At 54.6% G+C, this 27,888-nt stretch overlaps 2 protein-coding genes across 3 annotated transcripts; one reads left to right on the forward strand and one right to left on the reverse strand.

The window, feature by feature from the left end:
- Positions 1-5,379: 5,379 nt before the first annotated feature.
- LOC117007066 lies at positions 5,380-7,526 on the reverse strand. The gene is made up of 3 exons (XM_033079948.1): positions 6,863-7,526; positions 6,550-6,676; positions 5,380-5,657 (listed from the first exon to the last, which is right to left on the reverse strand). The coding sequence occupies exons 1-3, from the start codon at positions 7,070-7,072 to the stop codon at positions 5,380-5,382; spliced, it is 615 nt and encodes a 204-aa protein (XP_032935839.1). The 5' UTR covers positions 7,073-7,526.
- Positions 7,527-7,536: 10 nt separating this feature from the next.
- On the forward strand, positions 7,537-26,448 carry LOC117007300. 2 transcript variants are annotated; one of them, XM_033080329.1, is made up of 3 exons: positions 7,537-7,638; positions 24,658-24,853; positions 25,524-26,448. In XM_033080329.1, exons 1-3 carry the CDS (start codon positions 7,552-7,554, stop codon positions 26,012-26,014), a joined length of 774 nt encoding a protein of 257 aa, XP_032936220.1. In that variant the 5' UTR covers positions 7,537-7,551; the 3' UTR covers positions 26,015-26,448. The 2 variants fall into 2 exon arrangements, 1 of the variants encoding a protein (XP_032936220.1); XR_004420112.1 differs by lacking the exon at positions 7,537-7,638 and adding an exon at positions 13,154-13,352.
- Positions 26,449-27,888: the final 1,440 nt, after the last annotated feature.

The raw sequence follows: 27,888 nt of genomic DNA on the forward strand, positions 1-27,888 counted from the left end.
GTGTCCCCTCGATGTCCCCTCGATGTCCCCTCGATGTCCCCGCCGCCAATTCCCCTCTGTCCCCTCTTTTCCCTCGGTGTGGCCGAGCGTCTCCGCTGGCCCGGGGTCCCTTCCCCGTCCTGCCCGGGGTCCGGGGGTCCCATCCCCGTCCGGCTCGGGGTCCGAGGGTCCCCTGCCTCGTTCCCCCGCCCATCCCCGCATCCTCCCCCGCCTCCCGCTCCTTCTGCCGCGCTGAAACGGGGCCAGCGAGTCTGTTCAGCTGCTCGCCCATCCCCGAGCTGGGAAATGCAAACAGCAGCGAGCGCCGGGGAGGGGGGGACTGGGGGGAACCCTCAGCGCTCGCTTCCCCTCAGCTGCTCATTTCAAACCTCCTTCCAAGCAGAAATTACTCACATTAATCAGGAGCGGGAACGTGTTCGCAGCGCGGCAGATTTGGCAGCGCGGAATCAAATTCCATCAGTGGCAGCGGCAGGAGGCGAGACAGAGCCGTGGCCGGGGAGATCGGAGCCCAGAGCTGCCCGAAATTCATCTCCCCTTCACACAAATGCCGGGAGATCTCCATGAAAAGCACAGGAAAATGCCGGAGCAGAGGCAGGCTGGAGCTGCCCCAGGGTTGCAAGGACAGGGATGGGACAGGGACAGGGACAGGGACAGGACACGGCACCACCAGGATCAGGGTCTCTGGAGTCACAGTTCGGCTGTCAGAACTTGAACAGAGCGCTCATGAAAAGCTGCCACAAAGGAGGGGTGGCAGGGCTGTCCCAAATTGGGGTTTCCATCCCACAGGGGTTGATCCACACGCAGGGTTGGGGTGTTGGGGTGATTTGATTTTTTATCACCCCAAACCCTGCAATAACCACGGAACCCCAGACTGCTTTGGGGTGGAAGGGACCTTAAAGCCCATCCAGTTCCACCTCCCACTGTCCCAGGCTGCTCCAACCTGGCCTTGGACACTTCCAGAGTTCCAGGGGCAGCTCCCCACAGCTCCTGCCCAGGGAACAATTCCTGCCCAACATCCCACCCGAACTTCCCCTCTCCTGCTCCTCAGAGCTGTCACCACCCCCTGCCAGCGCTCTCAGAGGGGGACAACCAGGCACAGGGGACAACCAGGAGCACCCCAGAGGGGCAGAGCTGGGGCTGGGGGGCAGTAGGTGCTGGCACTGAGTGGCACAGAGGGGCACAGAGGGGCACAGAGGGACACAGAGGGGCACAGAGGGCACAGGGGACAGGGAGGGGCACAGAGGGCACAGAGGGGCACAGAGGGGCACAGAGGGACACAGAGGGGCACAGAGGGCACAGAGGGACACAGAGGGACACAGAGGGACAGAGAGGGGCACAGAGGGACACAGGGGGGCACAGAGGGCACAGAGGGCACAGAGGGGCACAGAGGGCACAGAGGGCACAGAGGGCACAGAGAGACAGGGAGGGACAGGGAGGGACACAGAGGGACACAGGGGGCACAGAGGGCACAGAGGGACACAGAGGGACAGGGAGCTCTGGGGGTACAGAGCTGGGGCTGTGGGGCACTGCTGGCACTGCTGGCACTGCTGGCACCTCTGGCACTGCTGGCACTGCTGGCATTGCTGTCACAGCATTGCACAGAGGATCAGGGGGCTCTGGGGTTGTGGGGCAGCAGCAGGTGCTGGCACTGTGTGGCACAGAGGGGCACAGAGATTCACAGAGGGACACAGAAGGGCAGAGAGGGGCACGGAGGGACAGGGAGCTCTGGGGGTGCAGAATGGGGCTGTGGGCACTGCTGGCACAGCTGGCACAGCTGGCACCGCAGGGGGCTCTGGGATGCAGCTGCTGCAGCTCTCTCTGCTGGATTTGTGCTGCCTCTCTCCAGGTGATCGCTCCTTTATTGGCTCATTTTGGGAGTGAGATGGATGGGACTCCTCTCCCCTGCTGGGGGACTTTGGTTGCTGCAGGAGCTCGGGCACAAGGGGTGGAAATGGCCGTGGGGGAAATTCCCAGGGCAGGGAGAGCCCGGGAAGGGTCTGCAGGGTGGGCAGGAGGGGTCATGCCAGGCCTGAGGTCACTCTGAGGGCTTTGTCCCAGTTGTCACTTCCAGCAACTCCTGGCAAAACCCAAAAATCCAAACTGCACATGCAAAGGTGTGGTGGTGAGGGATCTGTGTGCCCTGAGGGTTTCTCATCGCAGGCTCTGTGCCCTCAGTGGTGCTCCCAGAGCAGTTGGACAGAGGGAATTCTGCTGAGCCATCCTCAGGCTCTGACCTCCTGATCCCTGGAGCTCCCCTGGAGCTGCCTCTCCCCACGTGGGAGCGCTGGTTTCTCAATCTGAGCGCGGATTTGTGACTTCAAAAGGGCAAAGAAAGCTTTCCCCGGGTGATTTTTGCTCCCTGAAGCCCTTCCCGTGGGGTTTTGTGTCAGATTTGTTCTGCTCCCTGCAGATTTTACAGCCAAGGGAAACCTGGAGAGAACCAGGTGAGGAAAAACATGAACTCCTTTAAATCCCCAAGTTGTGTGGCAATAATTGGGGGTTTCTGTGTGGCAATAATTGGGGGTTTCTGTGTGGCAATAATCGGGGGTTTCTGTGTGGCAATAATCGGGGGTTTCTGTGTGGCAATAATCGGGGGTTTCTGTGTGGCAATAATCGGGGGTTTCTGTGTCCCCCCAGCCCCGTGGGGAGCTGTGCTGTGCCCCGAGGTGGTGCCTGGCATGTCCCAGTGCCCGCCCTGGCTGTGCAGCTCCTGGAGGAGCCAGACCGAGGGAATATTGATTGGTTTTCCAGCAGAAGCTGACAGAGCCTATTCCAGGCGTGTAATGAAGACTGATGATCCCATCCTCGCCCTGGTGCTGTGGGGAAAAGGGAAATTATTCGCTGCATCCTGCAGGGAGACTCCACAGCATCCATCCATCCCTAGCCTGGTCTCACTCCCTGCTCTCATTCTCATTCCTGCTTTTCCCTTTTTTCCATCCTCCTGGATCCTTCCCGGCTCTCAGAGCTCCCTTCTCTCAGCCCAACACGTGGATCTGGTGCTCAGGGGCTGCTCCAGACCATGGGGGTGAAGATTTCCCTGCTGGGATGAGCTGGGGAAGGATTTGATGTGGATGGAATTTATTTTCCCATAGTGGAAAGCTCCCCCACTCCAGAATCAGCAAAAAAATGGGTTAAAATGGGTCAGGATTTAAAAGAAAAATAAGGAACCTCGCTTATTATCAGGTTTTATTTCTCTGGTAGATTTTATCCTTTAGGGTTGGAGTTTTCAGGATTTTCTCAGCAAACAGAACAGTGGGAAATGCTGGAGTGTTCTTAGGTCAGAGCTGAGAATCCTTCAGGATCACAAGGGTGGGGGAAAAAAGAGGGAAAACCCAACTTTGGAATGCAGGAGGTGTGAAATGCCGAGAGGAATTTCATCCCTGCAGGGATCTGAGGAGTCTCACTGCTCCATCAGATCCAAATGTCCCCCGGGCCTGGAATTCCAGGGATCCTCTCGCGCTTCCAGCCCAGCTCCATCCCGGGAAAACACCCAGCAAATTGATTTTAAAATTAAAATTTTAAAATTTTAACAGTAAGGCTGTTTTGGGAACGGATCTCTGCTGCTCCCATCAGCATCCCGAGCTCCATCAGGCCGATTTCTTGGGAAGGGGACAAAAAAATTCTTGTGGAACCAAAGGGGGAAATCCTCCCGCAGCTTTTGGTGAGCACTCAGATATTCACGGCACAGCAATTCCTCCTTTCCCTCAGCTCAGGGAACGAATTTCATCAGTAATTCAACACCACGGTGAGAGAAGAGCCGGGCAAGGCTCTGGGGAGGCGAGGAAATTCTGAATTAAACACTCCAAAAATAAAACACCTCAGGCACCTGCCTGCCCATCACGGGACCCAAAACCACAGCAGGGAACCTTCTGGTGGGCTGGGGGATAATTTGGGGTGGGGTGATTTGGGGGGAAGAGCTTTGGATGCTGCCAGGAGCGCATCCCGGTTTTCCACAGCCGCCTTTTCCAGCTGCAAACATCTGGCAAAGTTGAGCAGCGGGGGCTCGGGGCAGGATGGGCTGACAGCTCCTGTGAGATCCGCGCCGCCAGCAGCGTCACCGCTCGCTGAAAGCTCCCGCACAAAGGCGAGGAACGGGAGCAAATCTTACGTGACACATTTATTTTTGTCGTCTGTTTATTAGCTCAGAGCAAAAGTCCTGCTGCGCTGCATTGTGGGGGATTATGCAAATGAGGGACATCAAGACAATTATAAAAAAAATAAAAGAAAAGAAAAAAAAATAAAAATAAAGCCCAAGTGAGCACAATGTCAGAGCGGAGCAGATGCTGGGAGGGGGCTCAGCCCTCCCTGACCATTCCTGCTCCTTCTCCCGTGATTCCAGCCCGGATCCAGCGTTGTCCCCCCCAATTCCACCGCTGCTGGCTCGGTGGACAGCCCGAGCAGCTCATTAGGCCCATCAGCACATCAGGGGAATTCATCACTTATCCCATCCCCTCTAGGGGGAAGGATGTTCCATCCTCACCCACATCCAAAATGAGCAGCGAGGATTCCCAGTTCGGGAGTGATTTGGAGGGCGGGGAGGGTCCTGGTCCCCCTGTAGAGGGTCCTGGTTCCCTTGTAGAGGGTCCTGTTCCCCTGTAGAGGGTCCTGGTCCCCTGCAGAGGGTCCTGGTCCCCATGTAGAGGGTCCTGGTCCCCCTGTAGAGGGTCCTGTTCCCCTGTAGAGGGTCCTGGTCCCTGCAGAGGGTCCTGGTCCCCATACAGAGGGTCCTGGTCCCCCTGTAGAGGGTCCTGGTTCCCTTGTAGAGGGTCCTGATCCCCTGTAGAGGGTCCTGGTCCCCCTGTAGAGGGTCCTGGTTCCCCTGTAGAGGGTCCTGATCCCCTGTAGAGGGTCCTGGTCCCCCTGCAGAGGGTCCTGGTTCCCTTGTAGAGGGTCCTGGTCCCCTGCAGAGGGTTCTGGTCCCCCTGTAGAGGGTCCTGGTTCCCTTGTAGAGGGTCCTGATCCCCTGTAGAGGGTCCTGGTCCCCCTGTAGAGGGTCCTGGTTCCCCTGTAGAGGGTCCTGATCCCCTGTAGAGGGTCCTGGTCCCCCTGCAGAGGGTCCTGGTTCCCTTGTAGAGGGTCCTGATCCCCCTGTAGAGGGTTCTGGTCCCCCTGTAGAGGGTCCTGGTCCCCCTGCAGAGGGTCCTGGTCCCCCTGCAGAGGGTCCTGGTCCCCCTGTAGAGGGTCCTGGTCCCCCTGCAGAGGGTCCTGGTTCCCTTGTAGAGGGTTCTGGCCCCCTGCAGAGGGTCCTGATCCCCCTACAGAGGGTCCTGTCCCCCTGCAGAGGGTCCTGATCCCCCTGTAGAGGGTCCTGATCCCCCTGCAGAGGGTCCTGTCCCCCTGTAGAGGGTCCTGGTCCCCATACAGAGGGTCCTGGTCCCCCTACAGAGGGTCCTGGTCCCGTGTAGAGGGTCCTGGTCCCCTGCAGAGGGTCCTGGTTCCCTTGTAGAGGGTCCTGGTTCCCCTGTAGAGGGTCCTGGTCCCCCTGCAGAGGGTCCTGTCCCCCTGCAGAGAGTCCTGGTCCCCTGTAGAGGGTCCTGGTCCCCTTGTAGAGGGTCCTGGTCCCCTGTAGAGGGTCCTGGTTCCCCTGTAGAGGGTCCTGTCCCCCTGCAGGGACCTCGCTGGTGTCCCCAGGGCAGAGCAGCCCCGCACCCGCGGTCCTGGGTGAGATAATGCCGGGATCAGTCTGAGCTGCCTCGGGAGGAGGATCTGAGCCCCAGCCCGGCTAAATCCCCGCTCAATCCCCCGTTGTTCCGCTGACAGCCCCGGATTTGGGAGAGCTGAGGTGGAGGGAGAGCAGCGAGCCGAGGAAAGGATGAAAAAAACCAAAAAAGTCCCAAATCCGACTTGTCTTTGCTTTGCCAAGCCCCGGAGCACCCGCGATGTGTGTTTGGGGTTTGATCCTGTCCGAACCCCGCTCAAAGCACAGAGCTGCACCCAGGACAGCTCCTGGAGGTGGGAAACGCCGTTTTCCCAAAAAAACCCCGCGGGAAAGCCGGCTCCATCCTCACCCCGCTAATTACACTCATTAGGGGAGCAGCGCTGCCCCCCATTCCCAGCCAGCCCAGATATTTTTAATTCCTCTGCCTGCTCCAAGCGCGCACCGGAGACCTCGGGTGGGCGCTTTATTTTTTTTTTGTTATTTTCCTGGAAAAGGGGATTTCTCCTGCCAGGTCAGAGGCTCTTTTGTGTCTGCTCGGCTGCGAGACGGGGCCGGAGACAAAGCAGGAAGGGGGAAAGCGGGAGAGGCGAGCAGGGAGAGCCTGGAAAAGCCGGGAAGAACCGGGAAGAAGAACCGGGAAGAACCGGGAAAAAGCGACATCGCTGCCCAGAACGCGGATCCTGCCCTGGGCACCGCATCCTCCGTGCGGGGAATGGGAAGAGCCGGGCGGAGAGGGATGGAGAGCCAGGAATAATTTATGCACCAGCTCGGCTCGGGGTTGCAGGCAGGGTGGGAGGGAGGGAGGCCTCTCCCCATCGCCCCTTCACCCGCCCCCTCCCGCCCCGCAGCCACACACAGCCTCGCAATCCCCTTCACTATTAGGAAGGCACCTATTGAGCACCGCTCGGGCTTTTGTTCCTTCTCTTCTCCGCCGGCCGAGCCCTCCCCGGCGCCTCCTGAAGTTGCTTGGCAGGATCTCCCCTCCCCAAAGAATTCGCTGGAGTCCCGCGGGTGAGGCTGCGGGAGGAGAGAGGAGGGAGGAAAAAAAAAAAAAAAAGAAAAAAAGGAGAAAAAAAAAGTAAGACGGCTTTTTTTTTCTTTTTTTCTTTTTTTTTTCTTTTTCCTTCTCTCTTTCTTTGTCTGGAGGCGAGCGGGGGCACCGGGGAGAGCCCGCGGTGGGATCGGTGCCAGCCCCCCGCTCACCTGGGCAGCATCCCCGGGGATGCCAGCCCGGAGCATCCCAAAGCCATCCGTGCCCAAAACGTGCGGATATGCGGATGGAATTCTCTTGGCGGTGCCGTAGCTGGAGGGTGGCTGTGGTTTGCTGTGGTTCTGTTCTTGTGGAGGTCGGGAAAAAAATGAAATTGGCTTTGTTTTGGGTGAAAATAATCCTGAACCGAGGGCAGAATTCATCTGTGTGCGAATATTTGTGAGGTGTGCGGGTATATTCGTGTCATATTCCTATTATTTCTGTACGGTTATGAGCATTACATGCAACACACGCTAACGTAGTTATGAATTAATTACACGTGAGCTCGTTAACTCTTGGATTCCGGGGCTGGAATGGATTTTCCTGTGTACGAATTGAAGTTGATTTGTCTCAGGGCCGGGTTCTGTGTGTGTGTGCAAACACTCGGGCATTGTTCGCGGTGGGAATAAACCCCGCGGAGCCTCTGCCGTGCTGCGGGAGGATTTCCGAAGGGAAGGGAAACCTGCCCGGATCTCCCCGGATCACCTCGGGAAGGGCTGGAACCGCATCCCAGCTCCTTCCTCCGGCTGCAAACTTGCAGCTCCGAGAAGGGAGAGAGAGGGAGAGAAGGAGAGGAAGGCTCTCCGGTCCTCTCCGATGAGGTAATCCCAAAGATAAGGTGCGTGTATCAACCTGAGCGGTGATGTCAGCCAGGGCAGAGCGGATTAAAGCGCTCGGAGAGAGGAATTGTCGCGATTTTGGCGTCACCTTGTCACCTCAGCTCGTTCAGGTGTGTCGTGGCACCCCGAACCGAGGGTCCCCAGGGGGGCTGGGCAGCCCGGAGGGGTCCCGGTGGCTCGTGCAGGGATTTTGGGGATGCTGCGGGGACGCTGTGGGTGGTGCGGTGCTCTCACGTGTGTGGAGCTGCCAGAGGAATTTTATTTTTTTTTCCACAGTGGCACTGAGGAGAGGGGAAGAATGCCCAGAGCGGGCTCCAAAAAATGTCCCCTCCTGGTTTTGGTGTGTCCCCAGGGAGAGGTGGCAGAGCCGCAGCAGGGCTGGGGTGGCAGCAGGTTCGGGGACAGGTTTGGGACACCCTGAGCCCGCACCTTTGGGTGTCCCCGTGGGGTTGGGAGGGGACAGGGGACCCTTGGTGTCCTGCTCGAGGGGGTCAGCAGGGAAGGGAGCGGGTCCAGGGTGGCCAAGGGACCTTCCAGGGTGGTTCTGGGGGATTCCTGATCGAGCAGGGCCAGGGGGCAGCGGGATGGGACAGGGGGAAAATGGGAAAAATGGGGAAAAATGGGGAATTACAGGGAAAAATGGGAATAACGGGGGAAATGGGGAATAATGGGGAACATCAGGGAATAACGGGGAGTTACAGGGAAAAATGGGAATAATGGGGAATTACAGGGAAAAATGGGAATAACGGGGAACATCAGGAAAAAATGGGAATAACGGGAGAAAATGGGAATAACAGGGAATTACGGGGAATAACAGGGAGTTACAGGGAAAAATGGGAATTACAGGGAAATGGGGCATAACAGGGAAAATGGGGAATAACAGGAAATTACAGGGAATGACAGGGGAAAACGGGGAACATCAGGGAATAACAGAATAATAGGGAATAACGGGGAACATCAGAGAACATCAGGGAATAACGGGTGAAGGAACATCAGAGAACATCAGGAAATAATGGGAAAAAATGGGGAACATCAGAGAACATCAGGGAATAATGGGTGAAGGAACATCAGAGAACTTCAAGGAATAATGGGGAACATCAGGAAATACCAGGGAACAACGAGGAGTAATGGGAAGCATCAAGGGATAACAGGGAAGATCAGGGAATGATTGGGAATTACGGGTAACAGCAGAGAACTATGAGGAATGTCAGGGAATAACAGGGAAAAAACAAGGAATAATAGGGAGAAATAGGGAAAAACAGGGAATAACAGGGTTGGCAGCTTGGCTCTCAGCTCCTTCCCTGTGCTCAGCACCCTGAAATCCCAAACCCAGAGCAAATTTGGCTCCTCAGCACCCAGACAGGGACTCCCAAACCCTGGCAGAACAGAAGCTGCCCCACAGCTTAACTCTGCCCATTGAGCTGTTCAGGAAAAGTTCTGGAGTCTCCTTTTTCCATGGGGAATGTTCCTATAAAGCCAAAAAAAGTCAGAGAATCGTGACTTGGAGAATGAGGTGAAGGTTGGGGAGTGACTTTGGTACAGAGATAAATATTCTCTAAATCCTTGGTGATTTCCTCCCATGGCTGTGCTGGGTGATGGGAGATGGGGGTTGATCTCTTTTCTTCCCGAATTTGTGCCCAGGGTGATGCCCCTGGAGTCACTGGGGTCACGTGAGATGGGTTTGAGCCCATGGAAGGCTCTTGCCAGGGGAGCTGAAGTGGCCCCAGGTTCTGCTCTGCCTTCACCTCTCAGCCCTGACAAAGCATCCCCACAGCTCCAGGGGCTCTTCCCTCGCCTCTCCCATCTCATTCCTGCCTCTCTCTGTCCCCTCTGCCCTGGGCACTCCTGAGCAGCCCCTGGAGGAGTTCCTGGAGTTCCCAGGGGAGCAGGGACCTCCTCAGCAGGGTCCAGCTCCTGCAGGGCCCAGCGTGGCCTGGCTGCAGCTCCACGTCCCTGCCAGGACCAGGCCACTGACCCCTGACCCTTGACCCCTGACCCCTGACCCCTGATGGAGCCAGACCACTGACCCCTGACCCCAGGCCCTTGATGGAGCCAGACCATGGATCCCAAATCCCTTCTGCAGCCAAACCATTGATTCCCCAATTCCTGAGTGATCCAGACCACTGAGCCTGACCTAGAACCAGATTCAGACCATCAATCCTCCATTCCTGCCTGATGCAAACCATCAATCCCCAATTCCTGAGTGATCCAGACCATCAATCCCTGTCCCTGCCCGATCCAAACCATCCCTGACCAGCCCTGCCTGATCCAGACCACTGAGCCTGATCTAGAACCAAATCCAGACCATCAATCCTTCATCTCTTCTGAATCCAGACCATCAATCCCCATCCCTTCCTGTTCCAGACCATCAATCCCCCATCCCTGCCAGGTCCAGACCATCAATCCTCCATCCCTGTGTGATCCAGACCACTGAGCCTGATCTAGAACCAAATCCAGACCATCAATCCTTCATCTCTTCCGAATCCAGACCATCAATCCCCTGTCCCTGTGTCATCCAGATCATCAATTCTCCATCCCTGCCTGATCCTGAACACTGAGCCTGATCCAGATCCAAATCCAGACCATCAATCCTCCATCCCTGCCTGATGCAAACCATCAATCCCTTATCCCTGCCAGATCCAGACCATCAATCCTCCATCCCTGAGTGATCCAGACTATCAATCCCCCATCCCTGAGTGATCCAGACCATCAGTCCCCCATCCCTGAGTGATCCAGACCATCAATCCCCAATTCCTGAGTGATCCAAACCACTGACCCTGATCCAGATCCAGATCCAGACCATCAATCCCCCATCCCTGCATGATCCAGACCATCAATCCCCAATTCCTGAGTGATCCAAACCACTGACCCTGATCCAGACCCAGATCCAGACCATCAATCCTCCATCCTTGCATGATCCAGACCATCAATCCCCCATCCCTGAGTGATCCAGACCATCCCCATCCCTCACCAGCCTTGTGGCTGCTCTAGCAAATCCAGACAAATTCCCCCTTGGCTCCTGCCTCACAGTCCAGACTTAATGAGAGCTGGGGGTCAGGAGCTGCAATGTCTGTACCCAGGAATGTGCTAAAGGCCCGGGAGGATCTCGTTAGCCAGGACCTTCCCTGGATTCCCTCTCCTAATGGGCTCCATGGAAAAATTGATGGGGATGAGCAGGAAGAGATCTGGGTCTTTATTTCATCCCTTCCCTCTCTGCCTCTCCCATCCTTCCACCTGGAAATAAAACCAGAGGAACTGGTGCTCTGTGAGGGGCAGTGGGGCTGAGCAGAGGGATTTGGGATTTAGGATTTGGGATTTGGGATTTGGGATTTGTGACCTGGGGTGCACAGGTGATGATTTTGGGATCCTTCCCTGCTCAGGATGGATTGGAGGGGTCAAACAGAAATTAATTTATGCTGAATTTTTTCCAACAAGCTGAGAAAAAAAATCATTCAGGACTGGAGGATATTTTATCTTGTTAGAAAGAAAAACCTTTTCACCTAAAATTTTGGAAGGAAAACATCTCCTGGGTTGCCAGGGAGCAACCCCTGACTCCTGGAGCGGGATGGGGAGGAACATCCCAACGGGAATGGAGTGCAGAAACAACCAGGAATGAAAGATTCCTCTTCCCTCCTCCGAACAAACCAGAGCTGGATTCTGTGCTCTGGGCTTGGGTGGGCACCTGGAAAATCAGGAGAGGTTTGGCCCTTCCCAAAGAGGATTTTCCTGGCTGCATCCTGGGGGAGGGAGCTGGGCTGAAATTGGGGATTTATGGAGTTGGAGACGCTCTGGTCTCACCTTCAGCTCTGCAGGGAAGCAGGGGGGGTTCTGTTGAGTTTTGCAGGAACTGGGGGGGTTCCTCACCTCCCCCCTCTTCATTTCTGGAAGATTTATCAGGAATTCTGCAAAGATTTGGGTTCTGCTCAAGCAGCTCTGGGTAGAAAATCAGGTGGTGATGAGAAAACTGATTAAAATCTATAAATAACCGGAGAATCACCCCGATGCACAAGGGACACACAACCTGTGCACCTTCAGCTGCACCACAAATGTTCCTTTTTCCAGGGGAGATGTTCCCAGGAAGGCAAAAAGTCCGGGCACGATGACTTGGGGAGCGAGGGAAAGGCTGGGCAGTGACATCGTTACGATGACAAATATTCTCTAAATCCGCGATTCGTGATCCCGGGCGCCTCAGAAATGTGATTAGGAGATTTAATCTGCCTGGGCTGGAGCCACTTGTCAAGGCAGCTCGAAAATGAATTCTGGTTTGAGCAGCTCCCCAAAATCTGAGGGGGTCGTGTTTAAAAATCCACCAGGAATTGGGGCACGGGGAGGGGGAGCTGCAGCTGATCCCCCCAAAACTGAGGCTGATTGCAGGGATGCAACTGGTGTGGATGTCTGTGGGAAATGAGATGTTCCAGCCTTTGTTCCAGTGTCCATCTGTCCATCCCGCTTCTCAGGGGGGTTTATTTGTGTCCATCTCTCATTAGGGGCAGCCCCAGATGAGCTCTGCACGTTGTCCTGGGCTCTGGGAGAAGCAGGAATGAGCCTCGGGAGCAGCGCTGGGATCCTCCTGAGCTCTAATTTGGGGTGCCCTCCTTTTGGGCACCCCAGGGGCTCCCTGCTCCGCTCGAGCCTCTCTGGCAGCCGCGGGAGCGCCCAGGGGTTTCTGCAGAGCCGGAGGGAAATCAGATTTCCAAAGGGACTCGAGCACTTTCGGGAAACTCGGATGTTTTCGGGGCAGGTTGTCAGAACATCCCAAATATCCCCCGGGGCTGGAAAAACCAGGATGAGCCCCCAGTGGCCCTGGATCCCCAGGGACTGAGGCAAGGAGCTTTTTAAAGCATCGATCCGAGCTCTGGAGAGTCTCCAAGGTGCTTTTGATGCCTCTACCCAGGATTTCCAGGCGCATCCCGTCGGGAATGCGGTTCCAGGCTTTGTGCTGTTCAAGCGTCGGTATTTTTGGGGCAGCCTGGCTGGGCTGAGGGCTGTGGGGCTTTTGTGAGAGTTCTCCAAGCTCCCCCCGCGCCGTCGCCACCTCCCAACCTGCCCCAACCTCCCCCAAAGCAGCGCCTGGGACGAGGAGCACGGGGGAGGCTTTGAGCGTATCCAAGATACAGCGGATTTGGGCACCCAGTCAAATGTTCTCATTGTCTGACCCTTGTCCAGACGCCAGTAAAACCCTTTGGGAAATTCCCCCTCCACCCAGCGCACCGGCTTTAATTACAGGAGAGGAATGCGAGGCGCAGAGCGCGGCTCCTCCCGCCGCTGCGCTCGGGTGGGCACCGCGCTGAGCCCCGAAAGTTTGGGGGCTCACAGGGAGGGAGGGGTGAGCTCTGCGTGCCCGATGTCAGAGGGACATTGCGGGGTTTGTCCCCTCTCCTGGCAGCGGTGCCCGAGCAGCAGGACATGAGTAATCCCCATCCCACCGGGGGAGGCACATCAAAGGCACCGGGGGAGATACAAGAGGTTTCTGCTTCACAGACCAGAGCGGCTGCAGTTCAATAGCGCCTTTGTTACCGGCCCTCGGAGCCAGGGATGGAGAAATACCTGACCCCGCTCCCTCCCTCCCTCCTCCCCTCCCTCCCCGCTCCCCTCCCTCCCTCCCAGCCCCTCTCAGCACAACCATCCCAGCCAGCGCAGCAACAGCAAACTCGGGGGGTCCAAAAGAGCCCCCGCTAAAGCTGGGGTGACCCCCCCGTGAGCATCTCCGAGCTCCGGGGCTTGGGGAGGACAGCACGGTGATGATGGCGATGCCACCAGCACGGCAGCGCTGTCCCCGCTGGCACCGGGCCCTTCCCGCGGACACCGAGCCACGCTGCCAAAGGTGAGCTCAGCGCGCTCGGCCGGCGGCTCCGGGAGCTCCTGGGGTGCCCGCGGTGTGGACAGGGCACGGTGGCACCGGCAGGGACACGTGTCCTCGTGCTGGGACAGCAGTCTGTGCCCTACCAGGTGGCACCGACTTGGGGGCCACGGGGCAGCGTCCCAAAGAGCCACCGAGGACAAACGGATGGATTTGTCCTCTCCACGATGGGATTTGGGGTGATCCGTGGGAATTTGGGGTGGGTGGGTGCTGGATACGAGGGGCAGGGACCCATGTGGGGGTCCTGGTGTGCCCCCCCACACCTGGGGGGTTTCTCAAAAGATCTTCCCATCAAAATTCCACCAAGGGATGCTCCAGACCATCCTGAACGGGTTTTGGGACACCAGGAGGGGACTGTGGCTGTGTCACAGGTGGGACACACAGTGGCCCTTTCCCCTCACCATTCCCGGGAGATAAAAGAGGGAAAACCTTGGGAAAGTGCTGGCTCAGAGCTGCCCTGAGCTCCAGGAGTTCTCTTTGTAGGTCGGAGTTGTGTTCTCTGCTACTGCAAAGCAGAATCCTCCCTCCTCCCGCCCCGGCTGCCCTGAGAACCTGGAATTCCCAGGGATTCCAGCGAGAAAGCGACTCTGGCAATTCCTGATGAGCTGGAGCAGAGACCAGAGCTTTGCCAGGGACAACCTGGGCACTGCTGGTGGCACCCAAGGTACAGAGAGGCTTCTCCTGACGAACCAGGGCCGTGCCAGCTCCCGGTGGAGCTGCTGCCACCCCAAAACGCGACACCTTGTCCTGAACGCCTCTTTTGGTGCGTCCAGAGACTGAAACTCCCCCGAAAAGGCCCGGGGGGGAAGCGAGGGGAGGAGAATTGGCATCCAGACCTTTCTTTGGGCCTTTGTCTGAGCCCACAAAGGCGGCTCTGTTGGATGAACCTGCAGCCAGGTGAGCTCTGGGGGCAGCGGGGCTCCTGCTCCTCCGCTTTTCGGTGGCCCTAAAAGTCACATTTTGAAAGGAGCTGCGGGGCAGGGTGAGGCTGCACCCCCGAGGTGAGTGTTTGTCCCTAAAAACGGGATTTGATCCCAGCTCCTCCTCGGAGGGATCTTGCAGGTGGGAATTTGTGCAGCTCCATTTGCAGCCAGAGCGATGTGGGGATTATTGGGATTCTGGAAAGGATGCCAGGTGCTGACAGGGATGAGGTGGGGCCGTGGCCAGGACACAGGAGAGGGGAAATGAAGCGTTCCCTGGGCACGCTGCGATTCATCCCGGTGGCTCTCGGGCTGTCCCTGCGGTCCCAGCGCCCCCGGGGCACGGGGGCAGCTCTGGCTCAGAGAGGGAACGTTCCAGGATGGGATCGCTCCTCCTGACAGGGAATAACCCAGGAGAGGCCACCCCGTGGTGATGAGGGGGTTTGGGGTGAGAATCCACCCTGGTTTTGGGGTGAGAACTCACCCTGGTTTTGGGATGAGAACTCACCCTGGTTTTGGGATGAGAACCCACCTTGGTTTTGGGGTAAGAACTCACCCTGCTTTTGGGGTGTGAACCCATCCTGGTTTTGGGGTAAGTTTTGGGTTTGGAATCCACCTTGGTTTTGGAGTGGGAATCCATCCTGGTTTTGGGATGACAACCCATCCTAATTTTGTGGTGCAAACCCACCCTGGTTTTGGTGTGGAAAATCACCCTGCCTTTGGGGTAGGATTTGGGATAAGAACTCATCCTGGTTTTGGGGTAAGAACTCACCCTGGTTTTGGGATGCAAACCTGCTCTGTTTTTGGGGTGCAAACCCCCCCTGTTTTTGGGGTGTGAGCCCACCCCGGTTTTGGGATGAGAACTCACCCTGGTTTTGGGTTATAAACCCACTCTGGTTTTGGGATGTGAACCCGCTCTGTTTTTGGGATGTGAACCCACCCTGGATTTGGGGTGAGAACCCACCCTGGTTTTGGGGTCGTGCTCCAGCTGCTCACAGGGAGGGAGGCCAGCTTAGCCCAAAGAATCATTCCCCCCCCCATTCTCCTTTCCCTTTCCCCTCCCCTTTCCCCAGAGACCGCTGCCTTGTCCTGGCTAAGCCCTCTGCTGTGGTTTATGGCTTTTTATTCCTATGTGATTGCTTTCCCTAACTCATGTAGGGCGAAAAGCCATGGGCTACACAGAGGAGGGACTGCACCCTCCAGGCACCTCCCCACCGGCTCCCCGAGCCCCTCTGGAGCCCCCCGCGGTTCTTTGGGGTCAAACAAGGAGTGAAAGGGGGCACTGAAGCCTGGCAGGGCCTTTCCAGAGGGGTGGGGAGACAAAAGGACTCGGGGGTGGCGGGGCCGGCCCCATTGAGCCCCCGGTGCCGCTTTTCTTTGGCGTTTTGGAGCTTTTCCCACACCCTTCAAAGCGGCCCCACCTGCATCCCCCGGGATAAAAGCGGCAGGAAGAGGCCAAGGGCATTGCCAAGGGCATTGCCAAGGGGTGCAGCCAGTCCCGGGGGATGGCAGCAGCCCTGAGCAGGGGAAAAGGGGATTTGGGCACCTCCAGCCCCAAATGCCAGCGCAGAGCTGGGGCAGGGGTCAGTGCCAGGCAGGGGCTGTCCCCTGGGGCAGGGGTCGGTGCCAGGCAGGGGCTGTCCCCTGGGGCAGGGGTCGGTGCCAGGCAGGGGCTGTCCCCTGGGGCAGGGGTCGGTGCCAGGCAGGGGCTGTCCCCTGGGGCAGGGGTCGGTGCCAGGCAGGGGATGTCCCCTGGGGCAGGGGTCGGTGCCAGGCAGGGGATGTCCCCCGAGGTCCCCAGACGAGGTCGTGGCCCGGGCGGTGTCACGAGGGTGGAGAGGGGAGGTGGCAGCAGGGGGGGATGGGTTTAATCCCAGGGCAGGGCTTGGCAAATCGGGATTTGTTAAATGTGCGAAGGGAAAGTCTGCTGGGGCTGTGGGGTGGGAGGGGAGGGGAGGCTGCAGATCCCATCACACAGACCCCATTCCTGCTGATCCCATCCCACAGACCCCGTTCCTGATCATCCCATCCCATAGACCCCATTCCCACAGATCCTATTCGTGCTGATCCCATTCCTGCTGATCCTATTCCTGCAGATCTCATTCCCTCAGATCCCATCCCACAGACCCCATTCCTGCAGAGCTTATTCCTGCTGATCCCATCCCACAGATCCCATTCCTGCAGATCCAACCCCACAGACCCCATTCCAACCAACAGATCCTATTCCTGCTGATCCCATTCCCACAGATCCCATCCCACAGACCCCATTCCTGCAGATCCTGTTCTTGCAGATTCCACCCCACACATCTCATTCCTGTAGATCCCACCCTACAGATCCCATTCCAGCAGATCCCATCCCACAAACCCCATTCCTGCTGATCCCACTGCCATGGACCCCATTCCTACAGATCCCATTGCACAGACCCCATTCCCACAGATCCCATTCCTGCTGATCCCATTCCTGGTGATCCCATTCCCACAGATCCTATTCCTGCTGATCCCATTCCTGCTGATCCCATTCCCACAGATCCTATTCCTACAGATCCTATTCCTTCATATTCCACCCTACAGACCCCATTCCTCCAAACCCCATTGCCATGGACCCCATTTCTTCAGATCCCACTGCCATCGATCCCATTCCTGCTGATCCCATTCCCACAGATCCCATCCCACAGACCCCATTCCCACAGATCCTATTCCTGTTGATCCTATTCCTGCTGATCCCACCCCACAGACCCCATTCCTGCACCCCCCACCATCCCAGGACCACCCCAAGCACCCCGAGGGGTTCCACCCCCCTGGCCAAGCAGGAAACGAGCAATTTCTCTCTCCTTTAGTTCTTCTTTTCTCACTTCCTGAGCTTTGACTCATTTGGGTGTCAGGCTTTCAAGTTTATTTCACCAGCCTGGAATGCATCTTTAAAAATAATAGTCCTGGGAGGGAAAAAAAAAAAAAAGATTAAAAAAAAAAAAAGCTGAGGTTCAGCTTTAATCCCATGACTCAAGGAGGTGTGGAAGGAAGAAAATCATGAAATCCCATGAGTTCCAACAATGAAAGCAGGAGAGCTGGCACATAAATCATCAAAAACCAAACACCATCCGTCAAAATGAAAGGAATTAAGCCAATCTCGCCGGGCTGTTTTAATTATTTTTTAATGAGGATTTGCTCATTCAGAAAATTCACCCGTGACAATGCCTGCCCCGAGCCATTCACGCCGGCCAGGCTTGGCTTGGCCCCTCCACCCCCGCGCCGGGGCTGCTCCAAACCGGGATGGGAGCTTGGGATCGGGGGGATGAGGGTGCCAACCACCCAAAATCTCACCAGTTTGGGCTGTTCTGCATTGCTGTAACCCAAAATCCCACCAGCTTGGGCTGGTTTTGCTTTATTATAACCCAAAATCTCACCAGTTTGGGCTGTTTTTGCTTTGTTGTAACCCAAAATCTCAACCGTCGTTCTGTTGCCCCCGGTTTTGCTGTCGTTGTAACCCAAAACCTCACCAGTTGGGTTTTTTTTGCTTTGTTGTTCTCCCCTTGGTTGTTTTGTTGCACGCCTTGTCTGTGCTGTGTTGTAACCCAAAATCTCACCAGTTTCAGGCCGTTTTGCTTTTTTTTTTTTAGTTTTTATTTTGCTTTTATAACCCAAAATTCCACCAGCTCGGGCCGTTTTGCATTGCTGTAACCCAAAATCTCACCAGCTTGGGCTGTTTTTGCATTGTTATAACCCAAAATCTCACCAGTTTGGGCTGTTCTGCATTGCTGTAACCCAAAATCTCACCAGCTCGGGCTGTTTTGCTTTATATAACCCAAAATCTCACCAACCTGGTCTGTTCTACTTTGCTGCCACCCAAAGTGGAGAAGCAAAATCCTCTCTGGATGGTCCCTGCTGTCACCACGAGCATCCCTTAAAGCTCATCCAGTCCCTCCCCTATCCCAGATTGATCCAACCCAGCCTTGGACACTTCCAGGGATGGGGCAGCCCCAAATTCCGGCCCCTGTTGATATTTTGGTGTCTGTGGTGGCAGGAATTTCGGGGATTTCTGCTCTCCAGCCCTGGGGATGGCTCTCTCTGCTCCATTGGATGGATTTTTCCTTCAGGGAGGAGGGAAGGAGTGCAGGAGGAGCTGGGAGGGGAGGAGGCAGAGACTGGGCACAGAGCTGGGGGTGGCTGGTGGTCATTTGGTGTGCCACAAATCTCATCCCACAGATTCCCACCCCTGCAGATCCCATCCCACAGATCCCATTCTTGCTGATCCTATCCCACAGATCCTATTCCTGCAAATCCCATGTCACAGATCCCATTCCTGAAAATCCCATCCCACAGATCCTATTCCTGCAGATCCCATCCCACAGATCCTATTCCTGCAGATCCCATCCCACAGATCCTATTCCTGCAAATTCCATCCCACAGATCCCATCCCACAGATCTCACCTCTGCAGATCCCATCCCACAGATCCCATTCCTGCTGATCCTATCCCTGCAAATCCCATCCCATAGATCCCATTCCTGCAAATCCCATCCCACAGATCCCATCCCACAGATTCCATCCCACAGATCTTATTCCTGTAGATCCTATTCCTGTAGATCCCATCCCTGCAAATCCCATCCCATCCCACAGATCCCATCCCACAAATCCCATCCCTGCAGATCCCATTCCCACATCCCAGAACTGGGAGAGGTTTGGGCCTGTCCTGCCAGGAGTGGGAACTGTCCCAAGAGCAACCCCTGGGCATCCCTGGGGGCAGCAGCCCAAATTTCAGCTCAGGAATGTGCAGGGACAGGAGCTCCCAAATTCCACCCAGATTTTGGAATGTGCAGGAACAGGGGCACCAGCTCCCAAATTCCACCCAAATTTTGGAATGTGCAGGCACAGAGGCATCAGCTCCCAAATTCAGCCCAAATTTTGGCTCAGGAATGTGCAGGCACAAGGGCAGCAGCTCCCAAATTCAGTCAAAATATTGGAATTTACAGGGTCAAGGCATCAGGTCCGAAATCCAAACCAAATGTTGGAAATTGCAGGCACAGGAGCTCCCAAATTCAGCCCAAATTTTGGAATATGCAGGCACAGAGCAGCAGCTCCCAAGTTCAGTCAAAATTTTAGAATTTGCAGGCTCAAGGCATCAGGTTCCAAATTCAAACCAAATTTTGGAATGTATAGAGTCAGCAGCTCCCAAATCCAGCCCAAATTTTCGGATATGCAGGCACAGGGGCACCAGCTCCCAAATTCCACCCAGATTTTGGGATATGCAGGCACAGAGCATCATCTCCCAAATTCTCCCCAGGATGGGGATGGGGATGGGGATGGGGAGTGCAGGGAAGCAGCAGCACCTCCCTGCTGGGTCACCCAGCCCTGCTGCTCCAGGATAATTAGGGGGAAGATTTCCAATTATGAATATTTTAATTCCAGCCGGATGATAATGACGTTTTTCAATCCAAGCTGTGGCCCTGTGGGACACCCAGCCCCTGTGGGAGGCTCGGTGCTCACTTGGGATTTTCCAGGGGGGAATGAAGGAGCCTGGGGGGGTTTGGAGCTTGGAGAAGAACCAGGAAATTAAAATCCACATCAAATCCCAAATCCTCGAGCTGGGTTTGATCCATGCCTGGATGTGAGAGTTTATTTTACCTCAGTGGGTTTCAGTTCCTCGAGTGCTGATCCCACCCCAAACCCAAATCCGGACTTTTGAAAAAACTGGGAATCCAGGGGAAGGTTTGCACTGACAAAAAAAATGAGAGAAAAAAAGACACAAATCCGGGAATTATTTATCCAGTTCTGCCCTGGGTGAGGAATTACGGCTTTCCTCCTCCTCCTCCTCCTCCTCCCCGCTGCCTGGGAATGGATTATTTAGGAACTGGTGAGGCCACCGGTGCTGAGTCAGCCCCGAGCTAATGAACACCCCGGCTGCCCATTTTGAAATTTATTGCACCTATTAATTACAACCATTAGCTGCAGCCAGTGAAATTTTTATAATGAGGACCCTGGCGACTTTGCCTTCCTAGCAGCAAATTAACTGTGTGGGGGGAAGAATCAATGGGATCAGCAGACTTTACAGAAGCGATGTTTTAATTAGCGATTCTCTGCAAACATGCCAGGCAACATCTTCTCCCGTCATTATCTGCCCTTAAAGGGATGGAGCTGCTTTTCAGGCCGTTTTTAAACCCTCCTCTGTCTCCTCTGTTGTTGGGTTTTTAATGCTCGGCTGCTCATTAGAGAAGCGGCTTTGAAGTGGGGGTTTGGCTCAGCAGCGAAATGTCCGAGTGGTTTTTTTTTTTTTTTTTTTTTTTTTTTTTTTTTTTTTTTTGGAAGGAAAAGAAAAATAAAATTAAAAAAAAAAAGCCAGGCTAGGAAATAATGGGTTTGAAAACTTGGCTGGAAAAATGCGAAATCGGATGGATTTTGGGGCTGGGAGGAGGAGGATGAGGAGTGTAGGAGGGGATGACCCAGCAGAGGGATGCAGGAGCTGAACTTGGGATGCTCAAAAATCAAAGGAACAAAAAAATCCCAGCAAAAACTCCATGTATGGAGCATCCCCACCATCCAAACAAGTCCAGAATTCAGGACTGAACCCTGAGGCCCAGCTGTGACTCTTCCACGGGTGTTTTCTCAGTGGATTTTAAAAACCAAAAATCTTGGCTGTGGCCGTATGGATGGAGCAGCTATCACGAAAGGAAAACGAAATGAATTTTTTTTCCTCCGTTTCATCACAAATAATTTAATTCCATTCGGCTCCCTGCAAAAAAACACCGATTTCCATTGCAAATGATTTCATTTCCGAGGAAAAAACCCGGCAGAGGCAGCTCTGAAATCCGGGGGTTCAGATGCAAAACTCTTTTTTTTTTGTATTTTCCCAACCCATTCGCCAAAAAGTTCATTCGAGGGTGTCTCCCACAAACAGAAAAAAGGGAGAAAAATCAGCTGGAATGAAAGATCCTGGTGGCCGAGCATCCCAAATATATCAAAACTGGAGCTGTCACCTGGGATTGTCACCTGAGCTGAGCCCTGCTGCCCTTCCCGGATATCCGCAAATCCCAGGGAAAAAATGGGAATTTCTGGGTGAGGGAACAGCCTCGCTCCAGCTGCTCCAGACATTTTTCCGGGCTCAGGGATTGAAGCGAGCGTGCTGATGGCAGCCAGCTCCCAATTCATCACCGTGACAGTGACAAACACGGCCCGGGGTTATGCGCTCCGCTAAAGAGAATTCTCCAGCTTTACATTTTTAATGCTCCGCGCATTTTCTCGCCTGCAGCCGAGTTTTATCCCGAGGATCTTCTGCCCTGAATGGAAAGGGCAGAGCGGGGCTGGGGAGCCAACCCAGATCCTGCAAATCAGCCAGTTCTGTCAAAAAGCTTCATTTAATTTTTTTTAATTATTCCTTGCTCCTCCAGGATTCCTTTTTTTTTCTTTTTTTCCCACTTTTTCAAGGGGAACAGGAGCGTCAGGCTCAGCTGGGCCGCCTCCATTCTGCGGGGCTCATTCATCATTGTCCCGTGCCTGAATGGGAGGCAGAGGGTCAGCCTGAAAAGCCGGAGCGCTACAAGCCCCTCTAAAATATCTCAATAGGTCCCTGATGGGGTCCCAGGCAGACCCCCCAGGCTCTCAGCGTGGTTTTGTGTCTGTGAAAACGTGGGGAGGGGGACGTGGGGTGGCACAGGGCACCCCTGGGGACCTGCCTGGGAGGTCTGGGTTTTATTTTATTTTTTTTTTCTGGCTATTATGAACAGCGTTCTTTAATTTGATTATTAAACACCCCTGGAGCGAGGGAAGGGCGGTGCTGGAGCAACCCTCAAAATTTTCTCTGGAGCCACGCATTCCCTGGAGGGGGCTGGGAGCTGAGGGACCCCCCCATTCCCCCCCCAGTCCCCCCAGTCCTCCCAGTTCCCATCGCGGGCACAAAAAGCCCCGCACAAAGAGGGGACGCGGGGACCCGCTCCCATTCAGCCTCTCTCATTAGAGAGCCCCTGCCAACGCTGCTTTTTAAAAACCAGCTCCAGAGGTGGCCCGATTGAATTTGGGAGCCCCCCCAGACAGGTACGCAGATGGTTCCAGGCGGTGTTTGGGGCTTTGTGCTGCAGCTGGGCCCCCGGGGAAGGGGGACAAGGGGAGGGCGGGGATGTGGCATCGCCCCCCGGCGTTGTCACCGCTGTCACCGATGCGGCTCCACCTGCTCCGGCTGCTTCGTGTCCTCCCAGCTGGTCCTACTGGGAATTGGGGCTGCTGCGAATTGCTCCGGGGGTGTGGGGTGGGGGGGACAGGAATGGGGGCTGGGGTGGGATCTGTGGGATGGGATCAGCAGGAATGGGGTCTGTGGGGTGGGATCTGTGGGGTAGGATCTGTGAGGTGGGATCTGCAGGAATGGGGTTTGTGGGGTGGGATCTGCAGGAATGGGTTTGTGGCGTTTGATTTGTGGGGTGGGATCTGCAGGAGTGGGATCTGTGGGGTGGGGAGTGGGTGGGTGACAGCAGGAATGGGGTTTGTGGGGTGGGATCTGTGGAATGGGATCTGCAGGGATGGGGTCTGAGGAATGGAATCAGCAGGAATGGGATCTGTGGGATGGGATCTGCAGGAATGGGGTCTGTGGGTTTGCTTTGTGGGGTGGGATCTGCAGGAATGGGATCTGTGGATGGGTTTAGTGGGATGGATCTGCAGGAATGGAGTGTGTGGGATGGGATCTGCAGGAATGGGATCTGTGGGGTTTGATTTGTGGGATGGGATCAGCAGGAATGGGGTCTGTGGGAATGGGATCTGCAGGAATGGGGTCTGTGGGAATGGGATCTGCAGGAATGGGGTCCAAGGCAGTGGGGTTTGGAGGAATGGGGTCTGTGGAATGGGGTCTGTGGGAATGGGATCTGTAGGATGGAGTCTGTGGGATGGGATCTACAGGAGTGGGGTGTGTGGAGTTTGATTTGTGGGATGGGATCATCAGGAATGGGATCTGTGGGGTTTGGTTTGTGGGATGGGATCAACATGAATGGGATCTGTGGGATGGGATCAGCAGGAATGGGGTCTGTAGGGTTTGATTTGTGAGGTGGGATCAGCAGGAACAGGATCTGTGGGATGAGATCTGCAGGAATGGGATCTGTGGGGTTTGATTTGTGGGATGGGATCTGCAGGGATGAGATCTGTGGGATGGGATCTGTGGGATGCGGTTCCTGAGGTGTGGCCCTGCCCCAAACCCTGCACCACCCTCGTGCCATTTCGCTGATGGGATCCGATCCTGAGCCCAGACTCCCCCTGAGCACCAGCGCTGCCCCTTCTGGTGTGAAATCACCTGCGAACTGCCCGGAGCGTTATCCGGGAACCTTCCAGCCCTGGAGTGCCCAAAGCCGGGTGGGACAGGGCTTGGAGCAGCCTGGGACACCTGGGGACGTGTCCCTGCCATGGCACGGGTGGCACTGGATGGGATTGAAGGCCCCTCCCATCCCAAACCAGTCTGGGATTCTGGGATTTGACGAAAAGCTCAAAATTCAAGCAGGGAGCGAACGAAGCGTTCCCTCCAGACATTTCCATTTCTGCCAGGATTTGTTATTTATTTAAAATCTCCCAGCCTTGCATTTGCATAATTACATTTTGCAGCTGTCGGGCCGTGGCGTGGGTTGGGTTTGGGGCATTATTTTATCAGCAAAAAAAGAAAATTCGGTCCCAGCTGAGCCTTTTTGTGCAGGAACCGCCGGTGCTGCCCCAGGGGAAGGAAGGAAAAGGAAGGAGGGAAGGAAAAAGGGGAAAGGAAAGGAAAGGAAAGGAAAGGAAAGGAAAGGAAAGGAAAGGAAAGGAAAGGAAAGGAAAGGAAAGGAAAGGAAAGGAAAGGAAAGGAAAGGAAAGGAAAGGAAAGGAAAGGAAAGGAAAGGAAAGGAAAGGAAAGGAAAGGAAGGAAAGGAAAGGAAAGGAGGAAAGGAAAGGAAAGGAAAGGAAAGGAAAGGAAAAAGGAAAGGAAAGGAAAGGAAAGGAAAGGAAAGGAAAGGAAAGGAAAGGAAAGGAAAGGAAAGGAAAGGAAAGGAAAGGAAAGGAAAGGAAAGGAAAGGAAAGGAAAGGAAGGAAAGGAAAGGAAAGGAAAGGAAAGGAAAGGAAAGGAAAGGAAAGGAAAGGAAAGGAAAGGAAAAAAGGAAAGGAAAGGAAAGGAAAGGAAAGGAAAGGAAAAGGAAAGGAAAGGAAAGGAAAGGAAAGGAAAGGAAAGGGAAAGGAAAGGAAAGGAAAGGAAAGGAAAGTTCAGGTACGGCAAGGCAAGGCAAGGAAAGGAAAGGAGAAAGGGGAAAGAAAAGGGAAAGGGAAGATGAGATATATCCCAGTTTTGGGATTTGGGCTCTGCTCCCCACCCTCCCTCCTGCTGCTGCCTTGACTCCTCTCCCGTCCCCTCCAGGTGTCCCGGAGCCGCTCCCGAGCCTCTCCTGCTCCGGGTGATGCCCCAGTTCACCTTCGCCTGTTTCTGTGGCCTCCACGGCTTCTGCAAGATGAAGAGGAAGAAGGAAGAGGCGGGCGGGGGGCAGGAGACGGCGGTGTGAGGAGCAGCCCCCGCCTGTCCCCTCCTGTCCCCTCCTGTCCCCTCCTGTCCCTCGGTACGCGGGGACCTGCAGGTGCCTCCTTCCCCCTGTCCCGGCTCTGTCACCTCTGCTGCCCTGCCTGGGGGGGTCTGGGGGGGGGGGGCTCCAGAGTGTCCAGGGTGGTGCTGAGGGATCAGGGGTTGGGGGAGAACGGGGAGAGCTCTTCATCTGCCCGGTTATCGTGTAGATTCTCCCTTCATCCTGCAGGTTCTCTCCATTTATCCCTCAAATTCTCTCCATTTATCCCGCAAGTTCTCTCAATTTATCCCACAAATTCTCTCATTGCACGGATTCTCCATTTATCCCGCAGATTCTCCCTTCATCCTGCAGATTCTCTCAATTTATCCCGCAGGTTCTCCCACTTAACCTGCAGATTCTCCGTTTTTTCTGAAGATTCTCTCCATTTATCTTTCAGATTTCCCCTTCATCCCTCAGATTTTCCATTTATCCCGCAGGTTCTTTCACCCCACAGATTCTCACTTTCGTCCCTCAGATTCTCTCCATTTATCCCGCAGATTCTTTCACCCCACACATTCTCCATTTATCCTGCATTCTCCATTTATGCCACAGATTCTCTCAATTTATCCGCAGATTTCTCCATGTATCCACAGATTCTCTCATTGCACAGATTTCTCCATTTATCCCGCAGATTTTCTCACCATTTATTTCTCCCCTCTCTCCCCAGGAATGTCACCCCGAGGATGTCACCCGGGAGCCACAGTGACCCTGCCAGGACCCTGCCAGCACCGAGAATTCCCTCCTGGTCAGCAATTCCCAGCAGAGGGACCGGAAAATTCCAAAAAAGAGGCCAGACCTTGTCCTTGCAGATCCCAGAGCTGCAGGGTCTGTCCCTGCCTCCTCCCCTCCCCCTGGGACAATCCCTGGCATTTCCAGAAACTCGGCATTTGCTCGTGCTTCAGGAATTCCTTCCACCTTGGGATTTTCCATTCTGTCCTCCAGAACCGCCCGAGGGATGCTGGAGCCGATAAATCCCGCGGATATCAGAGACAATGGGGTGAACACCCAGCAATTCCCGAGGATTTTTCCCTCCTTTGGAGCTCTCAGATTTCCTTTGGGATGCAGGAATGTGTGAGGTCCTTCCCAGCTCGGATCCGCCTGGAATTCCTCAAATCCCCGTGGATTCCCAGCGCTCCTGGAAGGAGCCTCAACCTCTGAAAGCGGAGCCACGCTCCCCAAAGATGAATTTATTCGCACAGCAATAATTCTTTTTTAACCCCCCACACCCAGGAAAGGATCCAACTTCCCTCGGAACTGGGAAAAAAAAAAACAAAAACCGAATTTAAAAAACCTTTAAAAAATCTTTTTCTCCCCAGAAATCAAAGCTGTCCCTTCTCCTCTCCACAGGGACAATTTTCTTCCAGTCTTCCTACAGGCCAAAAGAATTTGTGGCTGCCCCAAAACTCGGCGTTTTTCCAAATGTTATCCCAAGACAAAGCTCCAGGTGGCCCAGGGAAGCTCCCAAAGCTTTGGGAAAACGCTGATTTCATTATTTTCCCGTTTTTGCACATCAGCAGAGCCTCCCCAGTTCCACCTTTGCATCCTCAGCGCTGCCCTTGGCGAGGACCTTCGGACCAGCTCTGTGCCAAAAATAAAATTTAAAAAAAAAATCCAAGGAAGGTGGTGGAACTCCAAGGGCATTTCCTGAATGTAACTTTATTTTTGCACAAGGATCTGTGGTGGCCACACCAGGGATGTATTTAAGGATTTAATAATTTGGGTTAATCCCTGCTCTGGAAATGGTGACGGGAAGTAAAGGTGAGGGTGGAATTCCAGGCTGGTTTTATTCCAGGATAAATCCAGAGGGACAGTCTGACGCTGAGATGTGTAGAAAAATATTAATTACAGAGAAACGAGCTTGGACTGACTCCCATCCCTCAGAGTTCTGCTCCTCCAGGTTTTTCCTATGCAAAACCACAGCAAAAACCAGCAATAACAAAGCCAGGTCAGCAGCAGGTCCTGACTCAACAAAGCCCGGCTTAAACCGAGGGCTTTGCTTCGGGATTTTGCTCCACCCCAGCAATTTTCCTGATTCCAGCCTGGATCGATTGCCTGGCAAGGAGGAAAGGCACAGAAACCCTCCTTGCAGCCTCTCCTGACACGGATGAAAGCATTAATTCCCTTTTTATTGTCCTTTTTTAATCCCTGCTGCCCGGATTTCTTCGGGAAAGGACTCCCAGGATGTTCCTCGGGAGTTTCCCGGCCCCAGGAGCCATAGGAATCTCTACTGTACATTTATTTTTTGGGGATTTTATTTTTTTGAGGGGGGCATGAAAATCAAAGTGTATTGTAAATAAGCACAGGCAACTTCCACGCACAGAATGCTTCCTACAGGAATTCCTATGCCAGAAGAATAAATAAATTAATTAATAAATAAATTAAGACATGTATTAATAAATAAATAAAATATTTATGATAATTTTTGGTTTTATGGTCGTTTGTAGCTGAGGCGTTTTGACTCCTTCTTTTTCTTCAAAACACCCCAAAATTCAGCTTTCCGAAGGTGAGTTTTTCTCTTTTTTCAAAAGGCAAATTCCAGGAGTTTGGGAATGGGATGGATGTGGGGCAGGGCACAGGGGTTGTAAAGCACAAACCAACCCACAGCAATTCCTGGGATGTCAGGAAAAGGTTTGGGAAGTGAGATGGAAAAAGCCCAGCACATTAATTTGGGTGATAATTGGGATCCGTCCTAACGAAGTGCTGGGATTTATCGCTGGATTTTCTTCTGAGATCTCCTGGGGTGTTCCCCCTTCCCACAGGGATTTGGGGAATCTCTCAGTGCTCCCTGCCCTCCTCGGGAGGGATCCAGGAATAGCAGGGAGGGATCCAGGGGAATCAAGGGGGACCCAGGAAGAGATCCAGGATCATCGGGGAGGGATCCAAGAGGGGATCCAGAAAAATCAAAGAGGGATCCAGGAACATCAGGGAAGGATCCAAGGGAATCAAGGAGGGATCCAGTGGGGATCCAGGAGCATCAGGGAAGGATCCAGGAAAAGATCCAGAAGAATCAGGGAGGGATCCAAGAGGGGATT

This window comes from Catharus ustulatus, chromosome 25, assembly GCF_009819885.2.
Source record: "Catharus ustulatus isolate bCatUst1 chromosome 25, bCatUst1.pri.v2, whole genome shotgun sequence".
Taxonomy (NCBI): domain Eukaryota; kingdom Metazoa; phylum Chordata; class Aves; order Passeriformes; family Turdidae; genus Catharus; species Catharus ustulatus.

Coding starts and splice junctions, on each gene's coding strand:
- LOC117007300 (XM_033080329.1), top strand. CDS start 7,552: ATGTCAGCCAGGGCAGAGCGGATTAAAGCGCTCGGAGAGAGGAATTGT. Junction 7,639..24,657: donor TGTCACCTCAGCTCGTTCAG/GTGTGTCGTGGC, acceptor CGTCCCCTCCAG/GTGTCCCGGAGCCGCTCCCG. Junction 24,854..25,523: donor CTGTCCCCTCCTGTCCCTCG/GTACGCGGGGAC, acceptor CTCTCTCCCCAG/GAATGTCACCCCGAGGATGT.
- LOC117007066 (XM_033079948.1), bottom strand. CDS start 7,072: ATGAATTCTGCCCTCGGTTCAGGATTATTTTCACCCAAAACAAAGCCA. Junction 6,677..6,862: donor TCCCCGGGGATGCTGCCCAG/GTGAGCGGGGGG, acceptor CTCCTCCCGCAG/CCTCACCCGCGGGACTCCAG. Junction 5,658..6,549: donor GCCCGAGCGGTGCTCAATAG/GTGCCTTCCTAA, acceptor TATCTCACCCAG/GACCGCGGGTGCGGGGCTGC.